Here is a 26939-nt window from a genome sequence, read left to right as displayed (position 1 = left end):
TATATATGTATATATATATATATTTCAGCAGTTACGCTTGAACTAGGCAGGGCACAAAAAAGTATTTAAATGAAATGATTTTTTTTTAAATTCCCTCAGCAGCTTTAAATTTAGACATCTGGACATCTAGTCACCTCTTGCATGTGTACATAACATGTCCATTTTTGTGAATTAAGATTCTTGTCCTTCCTGGATTGCTTTGTTGACTCTGGCTGAGGCCCGGCCTGCCTTTGTGGTGTTACTTCCTCAATAACACCATACTAAATATAGTGTACTGGTTCATCATGAACTTTACAGTATTTCATGAATTCATTGTAACTGTACATGTGTTAGAAGTTGGGCAACACTTCTAGTGTAAGAAAGGAATGCACAGAATGACTTTGGTTTCATTTCTTCTTTTGTGTCACCAAGCATACGATTAATTCCAGTCTTTCTTGTCTTGTTTTTTTTTTTTTTTTGGGTTATCCAATTTACCATAAACCACCATGTGACTGTTAAGAACTGATAAAATCGAAATCTTTGGTTTCACAGGAACCCGTGGCTGTTCTGTTTTTCTTTTGTACCAGCCTCATTCACTTGAGGGGTAGGTTTAGGTGTAGGGTTGGTGTAGGGTGATAGAAAATACAGTTTGAACAGTATAAAAACCATTACGCCTATGGAGAGTCCCTACAAGAATAGTGAACCAGACTGTGTGTGTGTGTGTGTACGTATAATATTTATTCAACAGTTATGCTTGAACTCGGCAGAGAACATCTAGCTATCTATCTATGAGCTATTTTATACATTGCTAATTTAATAATTTTTAGTAGTTAGGCTTATATTTAAATGGAAATTTAGAGAGAAAGCTTAGTGTGTGTATGTATGTAGACATATGGACATCTAGTCACCTCTTCCATGTGCACATAACATGTCCGTTTTTATGAATTGAGATTCTTGTCCTTCCTGGACTGCTTTGTTGACTCTGGCTGAGGCCCGGTCTGCCTTTGTGGTGTTGCTTCCTCAATAACACCTTTCTAAATATAGAGTGTCCTGGTTCATCATGAAATTTACAGTATTTCATGAATTCTTTGTAACTGTGTATGTTTTAGACATTTTGACAACACTTCTAAAGTAAGCAAGGAATGCACAGAATGACTTTGGTTTCATTTCTTTTTTTGTTTCACCAAGCATACGATTAATTCCAGTCTTTTTTGTCTTGTTTTTTTTTTTTTTTTGGGTTATCCAATTTACCATAAACCACCATGTGACTGTTAAGAACTGATAAAATCGAAATCTTTGGTTTCACAGGAACCCGTGGCTGTTCTGTTTTTCTTTTGTACCAGCCTCATTCACTGTAGTAGATGAGTGTGAATGTGGCATACTGGTGTTAGTCATGTTTTGTCTTGAGGATTGTTAGTCAGTCTTTGTGCAGTGCATGAGACGTGATATGAGATTTTGACTTCAGTGAGGATGAGGTTAGCTGGAGAACAGACAGCCTGGTTCTTAGCAAGAATGGGACATGGATAAACACAACCACCTGCTCTGCACAGACATTCACACAGATTCACAGCTTAAAGAGATTTCATTAAGTATCACAAGTCATCTAATAGGTTAGTTAGACTGTCTGCCAGTACTTCCTGCCCTCCCCACCACAATGGAGAGGTTAAACTGCGTACGTGTGATCATAACTTGACAGAATACTGACAGTTCTTAAAGTCTAACCAAATCTTCTGCGTATAGATTAGTGTACCCCCACGCCACATGCCAAAAAATCTGTCACAGTTACATTATTTACCATCTTATCAGTCCAAACCAAGCTTTTTTTTTTTAAAGTTTTAGTAATTTTAGTGTTTTTGATGTCATTTTTATTTAGTTTTTGTTTCTAATTAGCTTTAATTTATTTTTATTTCAGTTTGTAGGTTTAGTCGTTTTAGTGCTTCAACTTAAACTTATTTATTTCAGGTAGTTAGTTTCCAACATTTTTAAATGTTCATCTTTTTAGGAGTGAATTTTTCATCTAATATTTATATTTTATATTATTTTAGCTTTATTTCAACTAACAAAGATGATTTTTACAAGTTTTATATGTAGTTACCAAAAATAACACTGTTCTAAACCTGTATGAGTTTCTTTCTTCTGTGGGACAGAAAAGGAGATATTTTGAAGAATGTACTGGTCACTATTTTTAATGTAGTGATGTCTGATTTGTGAATCATTCTTTTGAGTCAGAACCAACTGATTCTTGAGTTAATCAGGGTTAAATCTGGTTAAGACTAGAAATATAGCTTACGAGCCATTTGAACTACTTTTATAATACTTTTGAGAAATTTCCTCTTTTTTTTGTCCCACATTAGAAAGAAAATCAAATAGGTTTGGAACTTGAGGATGAGTAAATAGAAACAATTTAGTTTTTGTGGCTGAAGTTACTGCTGTTAATTTAAATCAACAATGCTCAGTCTGAACCTACTTTGTGTAATATGATAAAGTTGCAGATGGAAAACAAGACAGCAGGACACATGCAGGCTTTGCTAAGAACAATAAGCCTCAGTGGAGCTTCATGTGTGACTCAAATGGTTATGTAATGGCTAGAGATCCAGTAGCCCACCTGTACTGTACACCAACCGGTCCATGTGACTGGTGTGTGTGTGTGTGTGTGTGTGTGTGTGTGAGATAGAGACAGACTGAGCCTTGGTCTGGGGCTGTAGGATGATACGAAAGTGCTGAGGTGCGGTTTCAGGGTCTGTCGCGGGCGGAAGTGCTGAGACGGTGTCAGTCTCGCTCCGTCTTACCTCTCACGGTAATGAGTTTGTCAAGATGGGCTGTGCACTAAAGCACTGGCGGGAGGCCAAACTCTATGCACAATTATTTTCTGTATTTTCTTTCTCTCAGTGCTCTGTTGATTGTTGAATTGTAGATAGCTTCCGTGTTTGTGTGAATTGTGCTGTATCCTCATTCTCTGCTGTGTTCTCATAATAAGCCAAGAGTTTGCAAACCTATGCTGACTTGTAGCCTGCATGGTTCATTTGTGGTTTCTGTTAATAATTCATCTTCTGAATGCCTCTGTAACATGTTGATAAATGGTCTGGAAAAAGCACAGTTCATTCTGAAACAAAACTTTACAGTGAGAGATTATGAAACCAATATTCCTGTTCGTTATAAGCTTACAGTAAGTGTCTATAGTAAGGATCTGCTTTCATTATGACTTCAGCAGCAGTTGTTTCCTGTTTTCAATACAAAAATACAATCCATATAGCTAATATGGAAAACTACAAAAAATATATATATAAAATACAAAAATAAATCATTCACTGTGGTACATTTCTAAATTGTTATTAATCTAAAATTGTAATAACAATGTAATAAAGCTAGAATATACAGTAAACATAACTTGTCATTAGAAATTATATTATTAACACAATAATTTGATTATAAGTATTACATTAAAATTATATTTGATTATGAGTATAAGTGATTATTATTTTATATTATAACCTATCTTGTTTATGTCCTGTTGTTAATAAAAACGTGTGAGAACCACAAAGCAAACCAAAAAAAATCCCAGACCAATATAGAATCTCCCCTTTCTCCATGATTGATTGTCTTCTGTTTGATGTTTTCTCTCTTGTGTGTGTTGCAAACCTATGCTGACTTGTAGCCTGCATGGTTCATTTGTGGTTTCTGTTAATAATTCATCTTCTGAATGCCTCTGTAACATGTTGATAAATGGTCTGGAAAAAGCACAGTTCATTCTGAAACAAAACTTTACAGTGAGAGATTATGAAACCAATATTCCTGTTCGTTATAAGCTTACAGTAAGTGTCTATAGTAAGGATCTGCTTTCATTATGACTTCAGCAGCAGTTGTTTCCTGTTTTCAATACAAAAATACAATCCATATAGCTAATATGGAAAACTACAAAAAAATATATATATAAAATACAAAAATAAATCATTCACTGTGGTACATTTCTAAATTGTTATTAATCTAAAATTGTAATAACAATGTAATAAAGCTAGAATATACAGTAAACATAACTTGTCATTAGAAATTATATTATTAACACAATAATTTGATTATAAGTATTACATTAAAATTATATTTGATTATGAGTATAAGTGATTATTATTTTATATTATAACCTATCTTGTTTATGTCCTGTTGTTAATAAAAACGTGTGAGAACCACAAAGCAAACCAAAAAAAATCCCAGACCACTATAGAATCTCCCCTTTCTCCATGATTGTCTTCTATTTGATGTTTTATCTCTTGTGTGTGTTTTAATCTACTCTGCATAAGTTACGAACTCTGGCTGTAGTAATAAAACCAATGAGAACTAATCCAAACTTGCGATAACAGAGTTCCATCCTTCATCAAACAAGGCCTGGGAGCTTATGCTGTGGATTGTTCCAACTGTTTTCAAAGGTTTTAAATAAACTCGTTCCTAAATGGAAAAAGCAGGCTGCTAATTTCCAGCTGCAGCAGTGTAAGCAGAAAACAGCTTCTTGTGAATTGACACCTCATTCACAGCTGATAAATAATGGAGCAACTTCTGTTGTACAACAAACGCAGCCACGCCCATTACACACACACACACAGTGGGTTCTGCTTTGTAAACTTGCACTCTGGTGCCGAGATGTGACACAGATTTTCCAGAAACAGCTTTTGTTGTGGATCTAGCATCCCTCACACACACTAAACCTCAGAGAGCACAGATGGTAATTATGTGTCATCGGTTGCATTAGCAGAGGCTGCTGAAGTGGAATGGAGGGCTATTACCATCTCAGCCCTAAGTTATATATATAGACGGGAGACTCTTTCATTTAACCTGCAATGATTCAACACCACCTTTTCAATCTGCCTCTGTAGAATAGGCAGATCTGTCGAGATCGTATGGAATTTTCCTGTTTCCGTCGGCTAGACTCTTGCATTTTTAATGCATCTACTATGTGTGCCTCTCAGTCACGTACAGTATAGAGCACATAGTGCTTAATAATTGTTGCACCCTCCTGTCATAATGGGTCAAGACATCAGGACACAGTGGCTAAGAGCAATGTGTAAGTACTCTGTGGAAAAGTGGGTCATACTGACTGCTGTCACTGCATAGCTTGTAGATCCATGAACGCCAGCAGAAAAAGCTTTAGTTTACTATGCTTTATGCTGTGACTCTCTTGGTCAAATACAGTGCAAACTAGAAAAAGTTTTTAATGCAGCCTTAATGTTTTTTAACATGGTAATACTGTGTAAGGGCATAGCAGATCTGTCGAGATCGTATGGAATTTTCCTGTTTCCGTCGGCTAGACTCTTGCATTTTTAATGCATCTACTATGTGTGCCTCTCAGTCACGTACAGTATAGAGCACATAGTGCTTAATAATTGTTGCACCCTCCTGTCATAATGGGTCAAGACATCAGGACACAGTGGCTAAGAGCAATGTGTAAGTACTCTGTGGAAAAGTGGGTCATACTGACTGCTGTCACTGCATAGCTTGTAGATCCATGAACGCCAGCAGAAAAAGCTTTAGTTTACTATGCTTTATGCTGTGACTCTCTTGGTCAAATACAGTGCAAACTAGAAAAAATGCAGCCATAATGTTTTTTAACATGGTAATACTGTGTAAGGGCATACTAGATCATAGTAATACATTGTTGTTGTTTTTGAATACCCTATCATAAACACCATCGCATATGAATACGTTAATATTATCATTGTTCATTATTATAGGCGCATTCATGATTATCATAATTACAAGATTCTGACTCTTCGTAGAACTTAATTACAACTTGTACTGAATTTTCTGAAAGCTCCAACTTGATCCACCTGACACTACAACATCACATGGAAACACTCAAGATGGCTGTGGCTTCAAATGTAGTGAAGTAGATTATCGTTATATTTCTGATTTAGTAATGCAAGATTATTCTAAAAATAAATGAAAGCCATTCAGTATAGATACAAAATAACATACACAAATGTAATGTATAACTAGCACAGAGTTGGATAACTAATGTCCTGCTAAATAAGCTAAATAAACTTTAGTTTATCAATGAGGCATGTACATAATTGTTACTGTGACTTGTGTTTTTTCTATTGATGCTCAAATTACACTGATTAATTCGTTTATAGTGTTGCCCGTGGAAATACATAATTCCGAGTCTGAGGACGTGAACACAGAGTTGTCGTCTAGTAATTACAGACAGTAATTACGATGCACCTTAGGGGTCTATGGTATAGACATCATGTTGTTTATTTGTCTATTAAATTACACTAGCATGGTGGTCTCTTCCCCTTCCCCCTCACACAAGTAAACCGATTTGTGCTACGCAGGCATTAGTCCAGGGGTCATCAGAGCAGAAAACCAGAATACATCAGTCTTAGATGAGTTTGTGTAGCTGTAGTATATGTTTGTTTTGTTTTTTTGAGTAGGAATATGTGTCTGAGAGATTGACAGATTATGTTGGCCTACAGAACCATTTCTTCTGCTTCAGTATGGCATTTGCGTACCGTATTGATGTCCCTCTCACATATAAATAAATGAATAAAGTCCGGTGGAAGCTTGCACTCATGCGTTATATGATGTATGGTGTTAATATCTGCCGGGTGTGTATATGTGTTCATAAGGGCCAGAGTCACTGTGAGGGTCCTTGTTTGCTGTGTTCATAGTGGGAATCACCATGGCAACTGCACTAGCAGCGCCGTGTGAAGTGGAGAGGGAGTGCTTGAGTGTGTGAGGATGAGAGGGTGTCATCAACAGTGAGACACAAAGAAAATGAGAGAAGTAAAACCTAACACAAAATGGAAGGACAGAAAATTTTTAACAGGTTAAAGTCACAGAATCAATTACTTCTCGTTTTTAAATGGCTGGTAAGTGGTTTATGTCAGGCAGTCACTTCATGAGTCCAGTGCAATGAAGAGTTAACTGTGAAATGAAGAGATTGAGAATAAAAGAAGGGAGGAGTGTGTGTGTACGTGAGCGTGTACTGAGCATGCTCCTCCTGCAGGCTGTCTGTGCGCTGTGCTAACTTCCTGTGCTATTTCTCTTCCTTAACAGACCGGCTGATTCAGAAGACGAGAACTGCAAACTGGAGCACATGCATCTCAGCTCCGCAAGCAAGAGAATTTAGCGGAGGCAACAGAGGACGAGTCCTCGGAAAGGATTACGATATCTTGAGCCAGATTAATTTTTTACTAATAACTTGAACTTCCTAGTGGTCTTTAAACACCCTGTATTTAATTGACAGCATCTGTCAGTTTTGTAGTTCTTAACGTATTTGGGGTGCAACAATTTGCTTTTGTTTCCTGGTTTCTTTTCTTTTTCTATTTACGAGAAGATTGTTGGAGTGAAAGGACTTTTTTCCCCATCCTTATCCCTTTTGGCTCAATTAGTCTAGTTATCTTTCCGTTTATTGCTTAAACACGAATCCTTGTTAGAGTTAAGAAGAAGAAATTACTTCATAAATGGAATTTTCCCAACGGGAAAACTAACTGGAATTTGTTGAGACCTTGACAAACATTCTTTTGTGTATCGGGAGTGTCCGTGTCCTTGAGGTTTGGAGCTTTGTTGAAATCATTCCGTGGAAGGAACTGAGACGCTTCACACAAACTCCTCTAACTCGCTGACCTCTCGTAAGGACTCAAGTAGAACATTACAAGATTGTTCTTGGGAAATGGGATCTGAAAAGGACTCTGAATCACCCCACTCCTCTGTTAGCGGCATTCCCAATCCGAAATGCCGTGGGCCGGGCAAGAAGCAAGGAAGGATCTCTTTTCATAGTCTCTTCCATAGCAAACGTGGATCCAGGGGGAACAAGGCTAATGTGGGAACTCCTCTTGCGCAACAGCTGCACCAACAGCAACAACTCCAGCAACAGCAGCTTCTCCAGCCCCCCACACCTACCAATGTTTCATCAGACCCTTCTACGGCAGACCCAGCTGAACCTTTGTCCGCTAGCCAGGCCTCTCTGGGAGGTCAAGAACTCCTAGAGTGTCCCCTGTGCCTGGTGCGGCAACCTGCAGAGCAGCTTCCTGAGCTCCTGGGATGCAGCCACCGGTCTTGCCTGTGCTGTCTAAGGCAGTACTTGCGTATCGAGATCACGGAGAGCCGAGTGCAGCTCAGCTGTCCGGAGTGCGCCGAACGACTTGCCCCAAGGCAGGTGGCCCTCATCCTGGATGATCCCAGCCTGATGGAGAAGTATGAAGAGTTCCTGCTGCGCCGCTGCCTGGCATCAGACCCTGATTGCAGATGGTGTCCAGCTCCAGACTGTGGGTAAGACTGCTTAGGATGTTAGGGAATTGTAAAATGTTTTGAATAGGAGATATATGGCCAAAATGTTGTGGACCTTCTAATTAATGTGTTTGCAAGACTCTTAAATTCCAGTGTGAAGATGTATCGAGCTACAACATACAATGACGTTCTAGGGAATTGTGGGATGTGGCAACAGTTTTGGGAGGGACACTTCTGTTCCAGTATTATATACCCCTGTGCACATAGTGAGGTCATTATACAAATGATTTACTGAGTAAATGATGTGGAAGAACTTGACTAGCCTAAAGCCCACATCTGAACCCCAGTGGAGATCTTTGGGATGAATTGAATCTAAAGGTGTAGGTTTGATTTGAAAGTTGGTAGGGACATATAGCAAGGAGGCAGGGGACAAATCTGAGATTATATTTTTTTTTTAAAACAAACCAGCGATTAAAGGACGTTGATCATATTCAAAGTGGCTGTTTATTACATTGCATTGCAGAAAGAGGTCTGTAAATGTAGACAGATTAACATCCCCTCATATCACAACAGTCTCATTTCCTATTTTCTCTGCCACATAATATTAGATATGACTGCTGACCTATTGTGCTGAGGTGACCTCACTATGAATCTTCCCTTTACTTTTAACATTTAAATGTTATCCTGCCCTGTAGTCAGTGGTGGACATGGTCATAGGCGACATAGGGCGGCAACGTTTGGCATGAAGTGCTGCCTTGCATAAAGCTGTCACACTCCATTTCTCTCATTTCAGTGCTTTTGGTTCCAGTGAAATCACAAAATGAAAGGCAATCTAATCTGCTACTGAAATTCATAAGCATCTACTGATATTCAGATGGTATTTTAAGTAGTGATGAATAAAAAATTCAGCAACCCAAAATATTAGGCCGAAACTGCAAAAAAATTCATGTACATGGCCAAAACAGTTTTGGAGGGCCAAAATCATTGACAGAAACTGTTTAATTAGCGTTTCTCCGATGATGTGTTTTGTGTTTTAGTGTCTGTTTCATGCACACAATGTGGATGTGCTACAGCAGTGTAAGCAGTGTGGACACACTTCATCGTGACAAAAAAAATGATGTTAGAGAAGAAATATATGAAAGCTGTTCAGCTGAAATATTGAGAGGTGGCTCATTGCTGAAGAACTTTACTACAACTGGTTTAATGTATCCCCTGAGAACACGACACCTTTTGTTCCAAACAGTTTGTGGCTAAATGAACACTTGAATTTTAGTTTCAGTATTTCAGTAAAAAAAAAAAATCTATATATATAATTTTAGTTTCAGTACTTCAGAAAAAAAAAATATATATATATTGCTGCATTGCCAATTTTACACTTGAAAAATCATTTAAATAGTAAAGAAGTAATTTAAAAATAAAATTTATTTCTTCAAACTTGTGACATGGCACTGAAGGCAAGAGACACTCCACTGAGCCACATCAGCTCATGTTTTGAGTCTGGACTGTGCCCCCCTTAAGACTGAAATCCTAGAATCGCCCCTGACGTAAGCGTCCATCGACCAATGAGAATTTCAGTCGGCTCCAGCTTTCGGAAAACCAATTTGCTGTATTCCCTCTTGATTTCAGCCTAACACAGCTCTTCCCGCACCCTCAACACGGAGCTTACGCATTCATATCCGTCAAACACTCGCTAGTGTGTAGACATCCTAAAATTTCTAGTTTCTCGCCCCGACATGCTCTCGTGCCTGAATGAGAGCAAATCCAGCAATGTTCCAACATCTGTTTGAAAACCTTCCCAAGAGGATGGAAGCTGTGTGGAAAGGACCAGCTCTTTATTAAAGCCAATGGTTTTGAAACTAAAATCTCAACAAGGGTGTGGTATTTGGGCGTCCACATACTTTTGACCAAATAGTGTATTAAATGCACTTCTATCTATATATTTCAGATCTTTGTCAGATTCAGTAGAAGTAAGAGGACGTATTTAACAGTTTCTGTTTGTTCTGTGTGCTTCTACAAGTGTAGGAGGCATTTGGACAGTTATAAGGAAAACTTGCATTTGTGTGGGAAGCCTAGTTTAGCTGATGTGTCATTCTGAGAGAGTGTGATTTACTTCAGAGGCCTTTTACAACCTGTCCAAGGTTTGTCAGTCATAATGATGTGCCAGTGACCTACATTTAAGAGACATGATTCTGTTTGCGTCTCTGCATGTTTGAGTCACTGCCACTTCTTATCAGGCCCACGCCTGGTGATAAGGGGTTTTCAGATGGTCTGGGAATTTTTCAAAAAAGGCCATTTTGGCCATTAGAGATCACACAATTGGCTATCTGGTTATTTAGTTGCATCATGAGGTTATTAAATGAAAGTGTGACACTTATTTTGCTGTAGGATACATTAAGGTTCACCCAGATGGTTCATTTGCCTATTTGTAGACTAACTAGGAATCTCCCACCTTAGACGATAAAAACACTTTTGATTTCAGAATCACAGAAACAAACCCTTGTTTTGCTGACGGAAAAGGTTTCCCAGTTAATTTTACTGTATCAGTTCCAGTCCATGGTGCTACTTATTACTCATCACCCCCAACCCCCCAACCCCCCAACCAGCTTTGCTTCAGCTTGATTGAAAGTCCAGAGCTGCCAATGGGAAAAAGGAACAGCTTGTTTCTCTCTCCCTCAGTGATAAGTCGCCATGGCAACTGAAATGTGGCACAGAGATAGAGTTGCTATGGGTAACTGAGGCTGGTATTTGATTAAGACAATCATTGGCTACTCACTTGACCGTGTGTGCATGCCACGGTGTCTTTGTGAGCGTCAAATTAGAGTGTTGATTTCAATGTATTTAATCCTAGTGAGCTCTGAGTGTTCTGGTAGACCATAATCATGTATAATGAGGTCAGTTTCAGCTTGACTCTACTTGTAGGGTGTGTGTGTGCCAGTACGTGCAGGTAATTGGAAGCTCTTTGTATAGGATGGTAGACTTCTCCATTGCAACTGAGCTGATTAATGAGGTGTCGGCTGGAGGAGGAATGTTTTCTTCAGAACCTGCTTTAAATTCAGCCAACAGGTCATAACATGCGCTTAAAATTAAGATTGTTTTTGTCACGCATAAGCTAATGTTAGACAGGGAAGTTGGGTCAGGTTTTATTTTTTTTCGGAGGGAAACCCATCCACCCAGTTGATCTACTGCCAGTGTTTATTCAGCCATAAAATCATAAAAAATATTTTAAATATTCAATGATTTAATGGTAAGATTTTTTTAAAGACTTAAAAATATGTTTGTTAATAATCATTGTGCTTACTGTGTAGTTGTTCTGAGGTCTGAAGTAGAATTTGGCAGCCAAGTCATTTTCTTAGAAAAAGAATAAAGTGCTACTGGAATACTTGGAAACTCTCACGGCAGGAACATACTGCAATAAATCCTCCTCATTTTCCATAATGTAGTAGTGTCTGTACCTGCTAATGTTTTCCTTGACTATAAAAGGAATTTGACATTACAAAGAATCTGAGTAGGGAACACACTGATATCCTTGTGTATATGATTACTTTGGGGGCCATTTCTGTAATTTCAATCTTATTAAACGTTATCTGTGGGCATAATCATGAGTATGTCCTTGGAGATGGTATAATTAAAAAAACAAGATCTAAAAAGTCTGAGATATTTACATGGTCCATGTATTGCTCAGCCACATTTACAGAAAATATCATGATTTTACAGTAATCCATTTTTGGACACTGCCATTTTAAAGTACCATAGAAATACCGTTGTTTGTGAATATGGTAATCATATAGTACCATGGTATATATCAGAGTACCATACTATTACTGTCTGATACCGTCTCTGTACCATGTACTTCTGTAAGAGTAGATTGCACTCAACTTGGTATAATGATATCTTATATTACCGAAATTATAGATTTTATAGGAGAGTCTGATGACCTGGTTTGCATTGTTCTCCTGCCAGGTTCGCAGTCATCGCCTCTGGATGTGCCAGCTGCCCCAGGCTGGTGTGTCGAAGAGAAGGGTGTGGTGCTGAGTTCTGTTACCATTGCAAGCAAGTTTGGCATCCTAACCAGACCTGTGACTCTGCCCGCCAGCAGAGGGCGCTGTCCTTGAGAACGCACAGTAACCACTCACCCAGCTACACGGCCGAGCAGGGACATAGTGAGTATTTAACTACCAATCAACCACTATTTTCTGTCTCACAAACATACAGTGAAGGACAGACTCAAGCCATATCCAGAGACTGTAATATCATTTGGGGTTAGGCTCTTTATACCTGGGCTAGGAGACAACCACATAGCAACGTCCTAGAAACCACCCAGATCACCCTAGCAAAAACATAGCAATGCCCTAGAAAACACTACTCTTGGATCCCCCTAGTAACCACCTAGCAGCACCCTAGAAACCACCCTCACCCTAGCACATAGCAACAAAAAAATAACAAATCCATGGTAACAACACAGAATATCCTAGCAACCTCCTAGTAACACCCTAAAGACCACCAAGAACACCACAGCAACCATCTAGCAGCACTAGAAACCACCCGAAACACCTTAACAACTGCCTTAGAACACCCCAAAAACAGTCTGATCATCTTAGCAGCTACCTAGCAAAAACACTCAGAACACCTTAGTAACTTCATAGCAATGCCCCCTGGTAACCAACCAGAACACCCTAGCAACCACCCAGCAAGACCTTAGAAACCACCCGGATCACTGGATCACGTTTTGCACATACAAGCGCCATTCACATTTTTATTCAGAAAATGTAGAAATCTTGTACATGTTGTACTGCGGGGCTTTAGTGTCTTAGTGCTTGACTGTTTACTCTGTTAAGTACATATCGCAAAGTGTTTATCACTTCGAAAAAGACTATCACAAATTAGTGGATAAAAATAAACTGTCAAAACTCTAGTGTGCTTGCTTTCTGGTTTATTGTGTTTCAGAGTGCCATCAGCCACTCATACAATTTGATTTGCTGTGTGCTTCCCCCTTGAGCACTTTCGTTTTGTGCACTTCAGTGTTCACTGCAGATTATTGAAGTTTCTCTTTACCTAAAGGACTGCGCTCTCTCCTCCTCCTCCTCTGGGTTCTCTCTAGTTCCTCTCCTGAATTCCAGCAGGAGTCTGCTAACGTCTCTTATTCCCTGTCTGGCATTCAGAAAGCACTTCCTCAGCACACATTGTTTACAGCAGATACTGTCTGCCTGGACAAATTCTAAATCCCAACCCTCTAATCCCCACTCAGCTGATGACATCAAGCCTTGCCCCCGATGCGGTGCCTACATCATCAAGATGAATGACGGCAGCTGTAATCACATGACCTGTGCTGTGTGCGGCTGTGAGTTCTGCTGGCTCTGTATGAAGGAGATTTCAGACCTGCACTACCTCAGGTACCTTCTGCTACCCAGTGGGAATTTCTCAAACGACTTGCTCGAATCGAAAAATAATAATATTCTTTGTCTTCTCAGTCCATCAGGTTGTACGTTCTGGGGAAAGAAGCCATGGAGTCGCAAGAAGAAGATTCTGTGGCAGCTGGGCACTTTGATTGGTGCGCCGGTGGGCATCACTCTAATCGCTGGCATCGCAGTTCCTGCTATGGTTATCGGCATATAGTGTCATGGCATATATCAGAGTACGATACTATTACCGTCTGATACCATCTCTGTACCATGTACTTCTGTAAGAGTAGATTGCACACAACTAGGTATAATGATATCTCAAATTACCTTAATTATAGATTTTCTAGGAGAGTCTGATGACCTGGTTTGCATTGTTCTCCTGCCAGGTTCGCAGTCATTGCCTCTGGATGTGCCAGCTGCCCCAGACTGGTGTGTCGAAGAGAAGGGTGTGGTGCTGAGTTCTGTTACCACTGCAAGCAAGTTTGGCATCCTAACCAGACCTGTGACTCGGCCCGCCAGCAGAGGGCGCTGTCCTTGAGAACGCACAGTAACCATTCACCCAGCTACACAGCCGAGCAGGGACACAGTGAGTGTTTAACCAGCAGCCAACCATTCTGTCCCATAAACAGAGAGAGACTGTAATATCATTTGGGGTTAGGCTCTTTGTACCTGGGCAAGGAGTCAATCACATAGCAACGCCCTAGAAACTAGGGGTGGGTGATACGACCAAAATCTTATATCACGATACGAGTCATTTTATTTCACGGTAATGATTTATTTCATTATTATTTCATTGCCTTTTTGATATCAAATTTTTTGATACTATAGAAATTTCATAATTCTTGTCACCAGTGTCAATATCACAGAATACTAGCCTAAAAAAAAACTCAAGCTTACTGAAGACAAGTAAACTGTCAGCGATTAAATAAGAATAAGAACGTAATTACAAGCAGTAGAACTACAAAAAAACTACAGTAGAACAAATAAATAAAAAAGGCTACATGCATTGTATAAAGTAATCAATTGTATAAAAACACTGCATATTTTTCACTTTGTAAAGTAAATATATATTACTTCTTATTAAAGTTACAAACTTGATTTAGTCGAGAGCCGTGAGAGATTTTCTCTCTTTTGTTGTTTGATTAACAGGAATGACAGACAGCAGGCATATTAGACTGCTGTCACTTTAAGAGCTTCCCGGATCCAATATACGGTTACACATGAGTTTAGTTTCTCAGCTGTTTGCTTTCAATTACGATCTACTGTGTTTACGAGTATACTTGCAAAGATGGGCATTTTGACACGTAAACTAGAAACCACTCAAATCACTTTAGCAAAAACATAGCAATGCCCTAGAAACCTCTTAGATCCCACTAGAAACCACCCTGATCACACAAGCACATAGCAACAAAACAAATCACTGGATCACGTTTTGCACATACAAGCGGCATTCACATTTTTATTCAGAAAATGTACAATTCTAGTTTATGTTTTGCTGCGGGCAGTAGTATATTAGTCCTTCACTGTTTACTCTGTTAAGTACGTATCGCAAAGTGTTTATCACGTCGGAATTAGTGGATAAAAATAAACTCAAAACTCTAGTGTGCTTTCTGTCTGGTTTATTGTGTTTCAGAGTGCCACTCATATTATTTGATTTGCGGTGTGCTTCCCCCTTGAGCGCTTTAATTTTGTGCACTTCAGTGTTCACTGCAGATTATTGAAGTTTCTCTTTCCCTAAAGGACTGCGCTCTCTCCTCCTCCTCCTCTGGGTTCTCTCTAGTTCCTCTCCTGAATTCCAGCAGGAGTCTGCTAACGTCTCTTATTCCCTGTCTGGCATTCAGAAAGCGCTTCCTCAGCACACATTGTTTACAGCAATTCTAAATCCCAACCCTCTAATCCCCACTCAGCTGATGACATCAAGCCTTGCCCCCGATGCGGTGCCTACATCATCAAGATGAATGACGGCAGCTGTAATCACATGACCTGTGCTGTGTGCGGCTGTGAGTTCTGCTGGCTCTGTATGAAGGAGATTTCAGACCTGCACTACCTCAGGTACCTTCTGCTACCCATCAGTGGGAATTTCTCAAACGACTTGCTCGAATCGAAAAATAATAATATTCTTTGTCTTCTCAGTCCATCAGGTTGTACGTTCTGGGGAAAGAAGCCATGGAGTCGCAAGAAGAAGATTCTGTGGCAGCTGGGCACTTTGATTGGTGCACCGGTGGGCATCACTCTAATCGCTGGCATCGCAGTTCCTGCTATGGTTATCGGCATTCCTGTTTACATTGGACGCAAGGTGCGAAATGCCAACATTCCCTACAGCGTTACAGTTTAGAAGTTAATACAGAAATCTTTATCACCTGCAATCAGGAACAGAATATCCTAAAAGGCGTGGGAATTTCCCTCTAGTCAGCCATGTTGCTCAACCAGCTTAATTGCTTTTGATTTTGCCATAATTCTAGAAAATGACTTCCTGGTGTAGTTGGCATTAAACGTTATTTCCGTGCTACAAAAGACATTTTGTTCTGTTTCAAAGAATTCATTCAGATTTTGAAGCTTTAGGTTGCCAGTAGATCAGATCTTTGGTTTTAGCAGATAAAGGCACATTTGTGACCGTGCAGTAACACAGCTGCTGTTTGTCACAGATCCACTCGCACTACGAGGGCAAGAAAACGTCCCATCACAGGAGGAATCTCGCTATCACTGGTGGTGTGGCTCTGTCAATCATCACGGCTCCAGTCATCGCTGCGGTCAGCGTGGGTGAGTATTCCTGAAATAATTTACATTCATATTTACATTTATTCGTTTAGCAGATGCTTTTATTCAAAGCGATTTACAAATGAAGAATGCTGCAAAGCAATTCGTCTTTACAAGATGGTGATGGTAATGTTTCAGAGGCAAAAAACAGTGATTTCAATTGGAATCCACATGATTGGGAATTTTGCTTGAAGGCAAAAGATTTACCCACATAGATTTTGCAAAGTTCAAGTTGGTCACACTGACCAAGAGAAATCTGGTTGGTTTGAAAGTGACTTCTGTGTCAGCTGGGCTTCATATATCTGTACACTAATAACAGTAGACAATGGACCTTTTTTGTCTGCAAAATTTTGCTAATATGACCACACTTTAGATGTGCCACTACAATTGAATGATATAGAAAATGGTCATAGATCACTTGAAAACATTTTTTGCTGCAGATTTTTTTCTTAATCATGTTGTTTTAGACTTTCTCTCATCTGTTTAACACAAAAGGTGAATTTTAGAGAATATTCTAGCCATGTTCATGAATCAGACTGATTTCTTTCTAGTTCAACTCATTGTCTCAGTGATTCAGTCACAGCAAATCAGTGGTCAATTTCTGTCTATCACACAAAGCTATCATATGGCTGTAGAATATGGAATATATGCTGTACAGACTACTTATATGATTTTATGACACTCATCCTTTGTGAAGCTTAAGCTTCAGTTCCTGTTCATTATAATGGAATCTGTAGACAATTGCTTCTGCATTTAGCCTCCGCAACCGCAGCTTCCGGTGCAGAACAATGTATGGAAATTGTGAGAAAATGAAGCACAAAATTAAATCTTGAGGAAGTGTCACAGCAATACTGATGTGATCCACCTATACACTACAAGTATTTAACTCATTAATGGAACTTTATTACTGTAAAGTTATGTTTTAATATACTAAAATGTTATGTTTATTAAACTGCTGGTCATACATTTGGAGTAATTAAGATTTGTGTAATGTGTTTGAAAGAAATCTCTCCAATGCTCACCAAGGCTACATTTATTTAATCAGAAATACAGTAAACATGTAATATTGTGAAAAAAGTTTATGATCCTTCAGAAATCAATATGCTGGTTTTATGATTTTATTGATTGATAATGCTCAATTATTATCAATCATTAATAGCGATCAAATATTAATAACGGTTCTTATTATCAGTGTTGAAAAAAATGAAAGTAAGTTCAAAAGAACAGCATTTATTTGGAGTAGAAATCTTTCTTACTTCAAATTTTGTGGTAGTGTATCATGGTTTCCACAAAAATATTAGGAAGTGCAACTGTTACCAACATTGATGATAATGAGAAATGTTTCCTGAGATCCCAATCAAGCATATTTACTCATTAACTATCCTTTTAACTTCGTTTTCAAACCCAGAGATTGACTATAGCTCCAAATCTCTCTCTCTTCCCTGCAGGCATTGGCGTCCCCATCATGTTGGCATATGTGTATGGTGTTGTGCCTATCTCTCTGTGCCGCGGCGGGGGCTGCGGGGTGAGCCGGGGGAAAGGGCGAGGTGTTAGGATAGACTTTGATGAGGATGACGGGCCTATTACAGGTAAAAAAAAAAGAAAAAGATGATTGATCAAGTGTATCATCAGAAAAAAAACTTGGCAGTGCTGATTATTGTACTGAACCATCAATGTAGTTGCTGATGCATGGCGAGCTCTGAAGTCTCCCAGCCTGGGCGAGAGCAGTTTGGAGGGAGGAGCCAGCGGCCTCAGCACCACCTCTCCCAGCGAGGGCTTGTCCGTCGCCCCAGGGGGTCTGGGAGACACGCCCCACTTCAACACACTTGCAGGAGGAGCGCTTGGTGCGAGGACAGGAAAATACAGCAGGTATGAGGGCATGTGGGATGTCAGCAGCAGGGCATGCTGGGTTATTCACTGTACTGTATGGTAAATACACAAGAGCTAATGTTCTTGTTTTCATGGAAACATGTTTATGTTTCAGGCTGGAGGTGCAGGCGGCAGAGCTGGGAAAGGAAGGTGCTGGAAGGGAGACGGGCAGCTTGGGAGCGGCCAGTGACTGTGCCAGCACTAGGGGCATGGCAGGATCAATCACTTCCTCTTACACCTTACCTGACAGGTGTGTGAATCACTTTGAATAAAAGCAACTGCTTAACGAATAAATACACAATACTGTTCAATACCGAGTATTTTATCATGTTTTAGAAAAATGTCTCTTATGCTCACCATGTAATTGATCCATAAAACAGTAATATTGTGAAATATTATTACAGTTCTAAATAACAATTTTCTCTTTTTTAAATATATTTTAAAATGTAAAATTACTGTGCTGGCATTAGAGTTTTTTTTAATAGTTTATAATTCATCAGTATCGGATATTTAATCATTCATTCTAATTTTTCTTATTTTTACATTTAGATTACCTTTGCTGTCATCTAATAAAATCACACTGTTAAATATATTTAGCAAATCTCAAAATGAAAATCCTTTTTTTTTTTTTTTTAGTTTTTGTTTTTAGTGTTTTATTTTTATTGTATTTAGACATATATTAGAACATATAATTATTAGATTTATTTAGACAAAAATATTAGGTTACACTTTATTTTAAGGTGTCCTTTTTACAGTGTAATTATGCATTGAAGTACTGAGTAATATTAATTAACACTTATTAAAGGAGTGAGGATTAGGGTTTGGTTTAGGGTTAGTTGATGTAATTATGCATAATTTATGGTTATTACTATAGTAAGTACATGTAACGTGTAACAAGGACACTGTAAAATAAAGTGTTATTTTACATGGTTATTTTATGGTTTTGGCCGTAACATGAAAATAATTATTAGCTTATGTGAATGGGCCAGAATTTTAATATAGGTGCATCCAGACAACAAAATATAAAATTACAGCAGCCTTGATTAAAAACTCCTGGAAGTGATGCTTTGTCTCACATTTTCTGATCTGTTGTGTTTCAGAGAGGGCACTAACCTTGAGATCCAGGTGGACATTGAAACGAAACCAAGCCATCTGTGTCTAACCACTGAAGAGGATCTGGCTCCGCCCACTGCTGCCATGGCTCCCGGCTCAGGGGAGGAGCCTCAGGACTGCAGCTCCCACAGGAGCAGGGTTGTCATGGATTCCCCTCTGGGCCTATCGCCTGGGATGTCACTCAGGGAGGGTCTCCGAGACGTCACCCTCGCTCAGCCGGAAAGCATCCGCAGCGACCTAGAGATGTCCGACACGCAGTCGGACGACATCGCAGAGCTAACGTCCGACGACTGCGACTCGCCCCACCCCAAGAGCTGCCACGCCGCTCCCCCGCCGCAGACCACCTGCAGAGCCTTGAACCCCACCGACAGCCTGCACTGTCCCGACAATGTCATTCTGTACGTGTGAGAGAGACTCTCGCCATTGCACAAAGCCAACCGTTTCTGAGCTTTTGACGCTTTACCTGTTCATTTGCTGCTTTTTGTAATTATTAAAACACCTTAATGGCATCCAGACAACTCATGGAACTGAACTCATCGCTCTGCTCGACTGTCCCGTCTGGTTATTACAGACACGGACAGGTCCTCTACCTCTTCAGAAATTCATACTGTTATTCATTGGTTGGTGTTTACTTCTCAGTGCGGAAATGCCTTGATCAAAAAAAGCGCTGAATCGGTACTATCGCGACCAGAAGAATTTCCTTAGAAAACAAACAGACAAATAATGTGAAATGTCGCCAAGCACATGTATATGTGAGAGGCTTTCGAGTGGATTGTATATGGATGACACATTACAGTATTGTTTGTATGTTTGTTTTACCCGTTTTTAATATTGACCTGGAAATTGTATGATTCGCCGCATGCTCATTCGCATGCTAGTATTGTTTTGGTCGCGCTGGCCCGGTTTGCACAGAAGAATACACACACTTCAGAGTGAGAGTAAGGTCAGTGCAATGGGAGACTGATCCGAACTTCACTAGCAGACAGTTTCACCTGAATCACTGACTGCCTGCCTTACAGACAGAGCACATGCACTCCGATCCCTTACACTGTCTGTGACTCACTGACAACACTGTTTGTGCCCTCTTGAGCGGAGACGTATGTGTGGATGTTTACCAGTGTTGATTTTATTGCTAGGTATTAAAATCATATAGTATCAAAAATGGAACTGCCATTCACATGCATGTCTGTTGTTAATAATATTATTTAATTATGATTTTTGGCCTGTTTTATCTCTTTCTTAAGCACATGGTTTTTGAATCTTTTTGTTTTGCGCAATTGCATTTTTTTATGTTAATTTTCCCGCTAGCTAGATGGATGGAGAGAGAGTTGGGTTGGATGGATGAGCACTCCTGCACTTTATCCCACTATTTATCATTGTTCTACATTGTAGGCTTATATTTATGCACTTCATTTTTTCTTTTAGAGCTTCTCTGGGAAACATTTGAATGGTGTAGTCATGATTTTGTTATTTAATTTTGGGTGTAATTGTTTTGCATTCTTAACATGCTATGCTTTCTGAATCTCATAATTATCTTTGGCTGCAGAAAGAGAATCATCGGTTTATACATGTAATGATGGATTAGCTTTGTCTTGTAATCAAAGGACTTGTGGTTGTCAATCTTTTGCTTTTTTTGGTGTGAAGATGCTTTTATATTTTCAGTTTTATGAGCGGATTGTGAAAACTACTTGATAATTTGAACTTTAAACTGGTTATGGTGAAATGAGTGTTAACTGATTGTGTAGCCTAGTGAACCAAACTGAGAGACCATTTTGAAGGCTCAGGAAACCTTTGTAGGTGTTTTGAGTTGATTAGCTGATTGTCATGTCACCATATTCTAATTTGTTGGTGGGTTTTTGTTAAATGTGAGCCAAAATCATCACAATTAAAAGAACCAAAGACTTAAATTACTTCAGTCTGTGTGCATTGAATTTATTTAATACACGAGTTTCACAATTTGAGTTGAATTACTGAAATAAATGAACTTTTCCACGACATTCTAATTTATTGAGATGCACTTGTATATACACACTACATTAACATTACTGCACTGGTATTACATTATAGGTCCAACTTAAAATCCTAAACACAACAATAAAAAGACCCTCAAGTTCAGTAAAGGCTGAAAGAATGGTTGTAACATTCATGAGAAATACTATATATTGCTAAATTCATCTGTAAATATTGTAAGTCAAAGTTGTATGCACCTAAGGTATATTGTTATTGTTAAAAACTTACAACAAACTTTTTTTTAAAGGTTCATTGCAGAATTATTATTGTTAACTGAAAATAAAACTTTTAAAAACATCTATCTACAATAAATCAACGAATAAAGATGAGAAAAGCACATACCAAACTACTAAAACTTATTAAACTATTAAAACTTCTATAGGCTAACTAAAAAATAACTGGAATAAAAAAAAAAAAAACTAAAAACACAAATCTAAGAGCTAACCCAACAATAGCATATGAATATATTTATTATATAAATATTACAAAATTAACACTGGTTCTGTCTTCAGTTCAAAATCCAAAAATGTGCCAACACTGCCCCCTACCGTGAGTGCGCGACATCGACGTCACAATGTTTGCAGCAGTGGCGCAAACCAAGCCTGCTTTACGGCAACTGAGAGGTCATTCGTGAACTGTGGGCCTGAGGAAGGTTAAAGTGACTCTGAACCGAACGGTCAGTGTTTGTATTTACAATTTGAGAACTTTTGTATCTTTCATGTACTATTAATAAATCTACTAGCTTCAATATAAACCTTTCGCTGTACATATATTACGTTAGAATAAACGCATTCTGCTAAATTGTTATCAGGGCTGCAGTTAGGCTATCCAGTTAGCCTTCTGCAGGACTACGACTATCAGCACAACTTGTTTTATTCTGCGATGAAAATGTAAAATAAGCAAGCCTGCAAATGTTAAACGTGGTTTTAACTAACTTTACAGATCGCTTTTTTTTAACGCCCGCTAATGAATATTCTACTAATCAGATACAATAACTCGTTGTTGTATTTCTGTCTTGGTCTTACAATGCTCTTAATTCGCCCTTCCACTAATTAAGGCCTTAAAAAGGTCTTAAATTGGAGTCCAAAGTCTAAAATTAAGTTATGGCACTAACTGTTCCATGTACTGCAAAAAACAAACAAACAAAACAAAAACAAAAAACTTCTTGTTTTCCAATACAAATGTCTAAACATCCTTAAATCGAGATATATTTACTTGAGATGCAAAATAAAGATAGTAATTTTTTTTTTTTTCTTATTCTTATTTATTTGTTTTTTATTTTCTGAGAGACTGAACAAAATTAGTTTTATACTTTATACTTAAAGTAGAGTTTATACTTAAGACAAAAACACATAGGCCTATCTGTCAGCAGGTGTGAAAACGTTTCTCTTTACATTTTTCTGAGCCTATTGGCAAATGTTTGTTCTTTTAATCATAAACTCAATAAATTTTCTCATCAATTTCTCAGAAAACACCATACTTTCTAAACATCCTTAAATCGAGATATATTTACTTGAGATGCAAAATAAAGATAGTAATTTTTTTTTTTTTCTTATTCTTATTTATTTGTTTTTTATTTTCTGAGAGACTGAACAAAATTAGTTTTATACTTTATAGTTAAAGTAGAGTTTATACTTAAGACAAAAACACATAGGCCTATCTGTCAGCAGGTGTGAACACGTTTCTCTTTACATTTTTCTGAGCCTATTGGCAAATGTTTGTTCTTGTTTTAATCATAAACTCAATTAATTTTCTCATCAATTTCTCAGAAAACACCATACTTGGGACACCATACTTGTCTACATGTCACTTCACTCACATACTCAGGAAAAAAGTTACACTGACAGAAAAAAAATCACGTTTTTGCATGTACAGTAAAAGTTATGGTTAGTTATTTCCTTATTCTAGTGGTTGGGAAACAGAAGTATTCTGTTCGTGTGTGTAATTTGTTTGTAAAGGCACACCAAGCCGACGTCAAAGAACTAGCGGCGACGAAAGCCGACGGCGTTGTCATACGAAACGTAAACAAAGCAGCGCTTGCTTACCATTTTGAATATCGGTAACGTTGATAACTTCAATCATTTTAAGTGGCTCATGTTGTTATGAAAACATTCGCGTATTAGAATGATTGGGAAAGATCACGTAACATTTAAACAGCCTTCTGTCTGTACCGCCTTCATTTACCTGCTTGTTTTCATCACTTTCGCTTTAATTCTCGGGCATTGACTCGTTCGCTAAACTGAACATCCAATCAGAGATCTCACTCGCACCGACGGCCCCGATGAATCGGGCAAACTGCTGCCGACGTGAGCCCGACGAGAGCCGACGAGTGGGACACACCAACAAACTAGCCCGACCGTCGGCTTGGTGTGTCCCGGCCTTAAGTTTTGGAGATATTCAGTAGTTGCATATGACCACTTTGCTTTATTTGCTATATTTAAAGTGCTAGCAATTTCTAAACCTTGAGGCATAATTTATATAAAAATGAATAACTGCTTTGTTCAGTGTTCTTAAGCTTGATTGCATTATTGCATTTGTTTTACATGAAATATTTCTCTTCAGTTCCAAGAATCATGCCGTTCATTGACCTCCAGTCAAGGCTGGGGATTAATCTGGACCAGTGGCTCTTGGCTCAGAGCGGGGAACAGCCACAGAAGCGGGTCGCTCGCTGCCATGCCTTTGAGAAGGAGTGGATAGAGTGCGCCCACGGCATCGGCCAGACCCGGGCCAAAAGGGAATGCAAACTGGAGCTGGAAGACTTCTACGAGTGCATGCACCGCCGAAAGACTGTAAGAACATTCGGAAATATTCAAACAATGTATTTGAGATTCTTCACATTACTAACATTATTATCACTCGTTACAGCAACAGCGCTTATATGAGGTCCGTAAGCAGAAGGAGAAGATGATTAAAGAGGGAACTTACACACCCCCTCCACAACACACAGGCAATGAGGAGGCTCGGCCCTGAACCCAGCATCCCCATACAATCACTCTCAGCACAGTCATACTGTTGGACAGTTGCTTCCTCACTTATGTATTATAATAATATTGCTGTATCAACATTGTTTAATGTCCGAGAAATAAATAGAATGATTCCATGTAATTGTTATTGTCTGCACACTGTCTGTTATTTTTTAGTGTAAATATGTAATACAAGTTTTAAAGGGACAGTTCATTATGTCCCTCTGTCATCATTTACTCACCCTCGGAGATGGTCCTCACTGCAGAACACAAGATCCAGGGGGCACCTTACATATACCTAAACCTACCCGTCTCCACCCCCTGATCCCTAAACCCACCCATCTCCACCCCTAAACCTACCATCTCCACCCCCTAGATGTGGATCCAACCCCGCCCCCTGGATCTTTGTTCTGCAGTGAGGGGCTACTGGGCACCCTCATGTCATTCAGGACTTACTTTTTTCTGTGGAACATAAAAGAAGATACTTTAAGTATTTATTTATTTATTTTTTCATGCAAGGGAAGTCAATGGTCACCAAAACATTCTTCAAAAATGTCACTGGTAATGTTTCTACTCCATTAAATAATTCCATAATTGAATAAGTTAAAAATAATTCAGTTTTAGATATTCATAGTTCTTTTAAACAACTTCTCTTTCTTCTTGTGACATGACTGTGTGCTTCTCCAAAAAGTTATTATTAAAATGGGAATATTGATATATTAAATTAACCATAATTTTTTTTTTTTTTTGTGATTCCAGAAATGTTAAGAACAGTGTGTTCTTCAGTAAGAACTTTATTTTTTTAGGGGGAAAAAGAGAAATACGATTAATTTACATCTTGATTTTATGTGTTTTTAAAAAATTTATTTTATTGTTTTCCCTTAATAATAAAAACCTTCATTTAAAACTGCATGTTGTGTTTACTTGTGTTATCTTTGACTAATATTTACATTTGTTTGATGATCTGAAACATTAAAATGTGACAAACATGCGAAAAAATAAGAAATCAGGAAGGGGGCCAACACTTTTTCACACCACTGTAGTTTGTTATTTTAATACATATTTATGTATTTTTAATTATATAAATAACTATATATATATATATTAGTAATTTAAATACTTTTAAGTTGTTCTGCAGCCCCTATATAAGTTTGCTGAGGCCCCCTGTTTGAGAACCACTGGTATGTTACATCTGTTTGAAGACTTTAAATACACTTCATTTAAGCTTGAATTCATCCTTCAGTTTGCCTGAGACCATCTGATTATTCGTAATGTTTGATACAGTATATTCAGTCTGGTTTTGAGCCTTAACTGAATGCAACTGTCTTTAAGTGGTTTGGTTAAGCTTCCCATGGGAAAGCTTAATATGAATACATCAATCCATTTGACATCCCAATCACATTACCAAGACAAGATTAGTTATTTAGTATGTTGGTCAGTGGGTGGCAGTAACAAACCACTATTTTTGAGCTTGAATTAACTTGAATTGTTGACTTAAAACTTATAAATGAGGCATCACACTAGAAACATTTTTGCAAAATCTAAGCAATAAATGGATGAGTATGGTTCATAAACTGCTTGAATAATTGGATGAATATGGTTCATAAACTGCTTGAATAATTGGATGAATATGGTTCATAAACTGCTAGATATTTCTGTTGTGATGCTAGAACAGCTCTGTCTGAGCAAAGTTCAAATGTAAAGTCGAGTGCACAAGTGGAATGAAGACGTGCAGACCATCACATGGGTTCAGTTTAGCCTGTTTAAGGTTCAAAGCTGGCTCTATACAAATTGACGTCACTGTAAGATCTGGTCATTTTAGATATTGTTGTCTTCACGTGATAATAATCTTACTAGAGTTCAAATTTGGGAAAGAATGTCCACTGGCATTTAAAGCGGGGCTGCTCTTCTGTGATGGGTTTTGTTTGATCAGTCCACCAGCAGCAGTTAATCCTTCACTGTCACACTGAATTCCACTGCAGCTCACTGAGGACAGACAGATTCTTCACTACACATTCATTATGGAATTATACTTTTATTATTTTTATGGGCAATTAGTGTGTTTGAAGGGGGAAATCTTGGAAGTGTTAGTGTATATGGCCACATTTATCACAGAGGATCCCTGTTGATAGTCTTAATTGGTTTGCTGGTCTGGTTTAAGATGGTCTCGCAACCTGATCAAGCTGTTCTTCAGCTGGTCTGGTTGCTCTCCCGGTGTGAAAAACCCCCCTCGAAAACCAGTCAAGAGTCCAGACTGGGAAAGCAGCAAACCATCTAACCATCACTGGTTTAAGATGCTTCTTTTTCAACAGTGATGGCATAAATGCAACTTTTGTCATATTAAAGTTTGTGCATCCTAATGTTGTATTAACAAGAATTTAGATTTAGATGCAAAGCAACCCTTATAATGAATTTCAGATTGAAATAAGATTAGGCTATTAGATTTAACCGATAGGAATTTTGATTGAATTTGATTAGTCTTGTGTGATTTTTATGTAATGCTCATAATGAAGCATTATTAAAAAGATCATCGTTAAAGAGGGTTGGGCTTAAGGGTGGATGAGAAAGGAGAGAGTGAGGAAGAGGAGGAGGAGGGGGCCGGAGAAAGAGAGAGCGGGAGAGAAGGAGG

The 26939-nt window shown here is 38.6% G+C and overlaps 2 protein-coding genes across 6 annotated transcripts in view; both read left to right on the top strand.

The window, feature by feature from the left end:
- Positions 1-20418, top strand: part of rnf19b (ring finger protein 19B) — a 22615-nt gene extending 2197 nt beyond the window's left edge. For 2 of the 4 annotated variants that reach the window (XM_016515260.1, XM_016515251.1), the window contains exons 2-10: positions 7027-8241; positions 13985-14184; positions 15506-15650; positions 15732-15894; positions 16244-16358; positions 17804-17944; positions 18035-18224; positions 18340-18474; positions 19325-20418. In XM_016515260.1, coding sequence (XP_016370746.1) covers positions 7643-8241; positions 13985-14184; positions 15506-15650; positions 15732-15894; positions 16244-16358; positions 17804-17944; positions 18035-18224; positions 18340-18474; positions 19325-19745 — 2109 coding nt within the window. In that variant the 5' untranslated portion in view covers positions 7027-7642 and the 3' untranslated portion in view covers positions 19746-20418. Of the gene's footprint in view, positions 1-6412; positions 6840-7026; positions 8242-12159; positions 12360-13444; positions 13590-13984; positions 14185-15505; positions 15651-15731; positions 15895-16243; positions 16359-17803; positions 17945-18034; positions 18225-18339; positions 18475-19324 lie in introns of those variants that run through there. The other 2 variants (XM_016515271.1, XM_016515277.1) reach the window with 2 other exon arrangements.
- Positions 20419-21930: 1512 nt separating this feature from the next.
- Positions 21931-24452, top strand: LOC107710507 (NADH dehydrogenase [ubiquinone] iron-sulfur protein 5-like). Of its 2 annotated transcripts, none has more exons than XM_016515294.1 (3): positions 21931-22023; positions 23910-24136; positions 24213-24452. In XM_016515294.1, exons 2-3 carry the CDS (start codon positions 23921-23923, stop codon positions 24315-24317), a joined length of 321 nt encoding a protein of 106 aa, XP_016370780.1. In that variant the 5' UTR covers positions 21931-22023; positions 23910-23920; the 3' UTR covers positions 24318-24452. The 2 variants fall into 2 exon arrangements, with proteins under 2 accessions (XP_016370780.1, XP_016370788.1); XM_016515302.1 differs by having other exon boundaries at positions 21962-22023; positions 23917-24136.
- The last annotated feature ends 2487 nt before the right edge of the window (positions 24453-26939 follow it).

The sequence above is a fragment of the Sinocyclocheilus rhinocerous genome, unplaced genomic scaffold (genome assembly GCF_001515625.1).
Source record: "Sinocyclocheilus rhinocerous isolate Xijiao unplaced genomic scaffold, SAMN03320098_v1.1 scaffold492, whole genome shotgun sequence".
In the NCBI taxonomy this organism is placed as follows: domain Eukaryota; kingdom Metazoa; phylum Chordata; class Actinopteri; order Cypriniformes; family Cyprinidae; genus Sinocyclocheilus; species Sinocyclocheilus rhinocerous.
This window is presented reverse-complemented; position numbering and strand designations above follow the sequence as displayed.

Bases quoted from the DNA above. Each gene is read 5' to 3' on its own strand.
- LOC107710507 (XM_016515294.1), top strand. From the start codon at position 23,921: ATGCCGTTCATTGACCTCCAGTCAAGGCTGGGGATTAATCTGGACCAG. The intron at 24,137-24,212 runs GTAAGAACATTC...CACTCGTTACAG, and splicing joins GCATGCACCGCCGAAAGACT to CAACAGCGCTTATATGAGGT.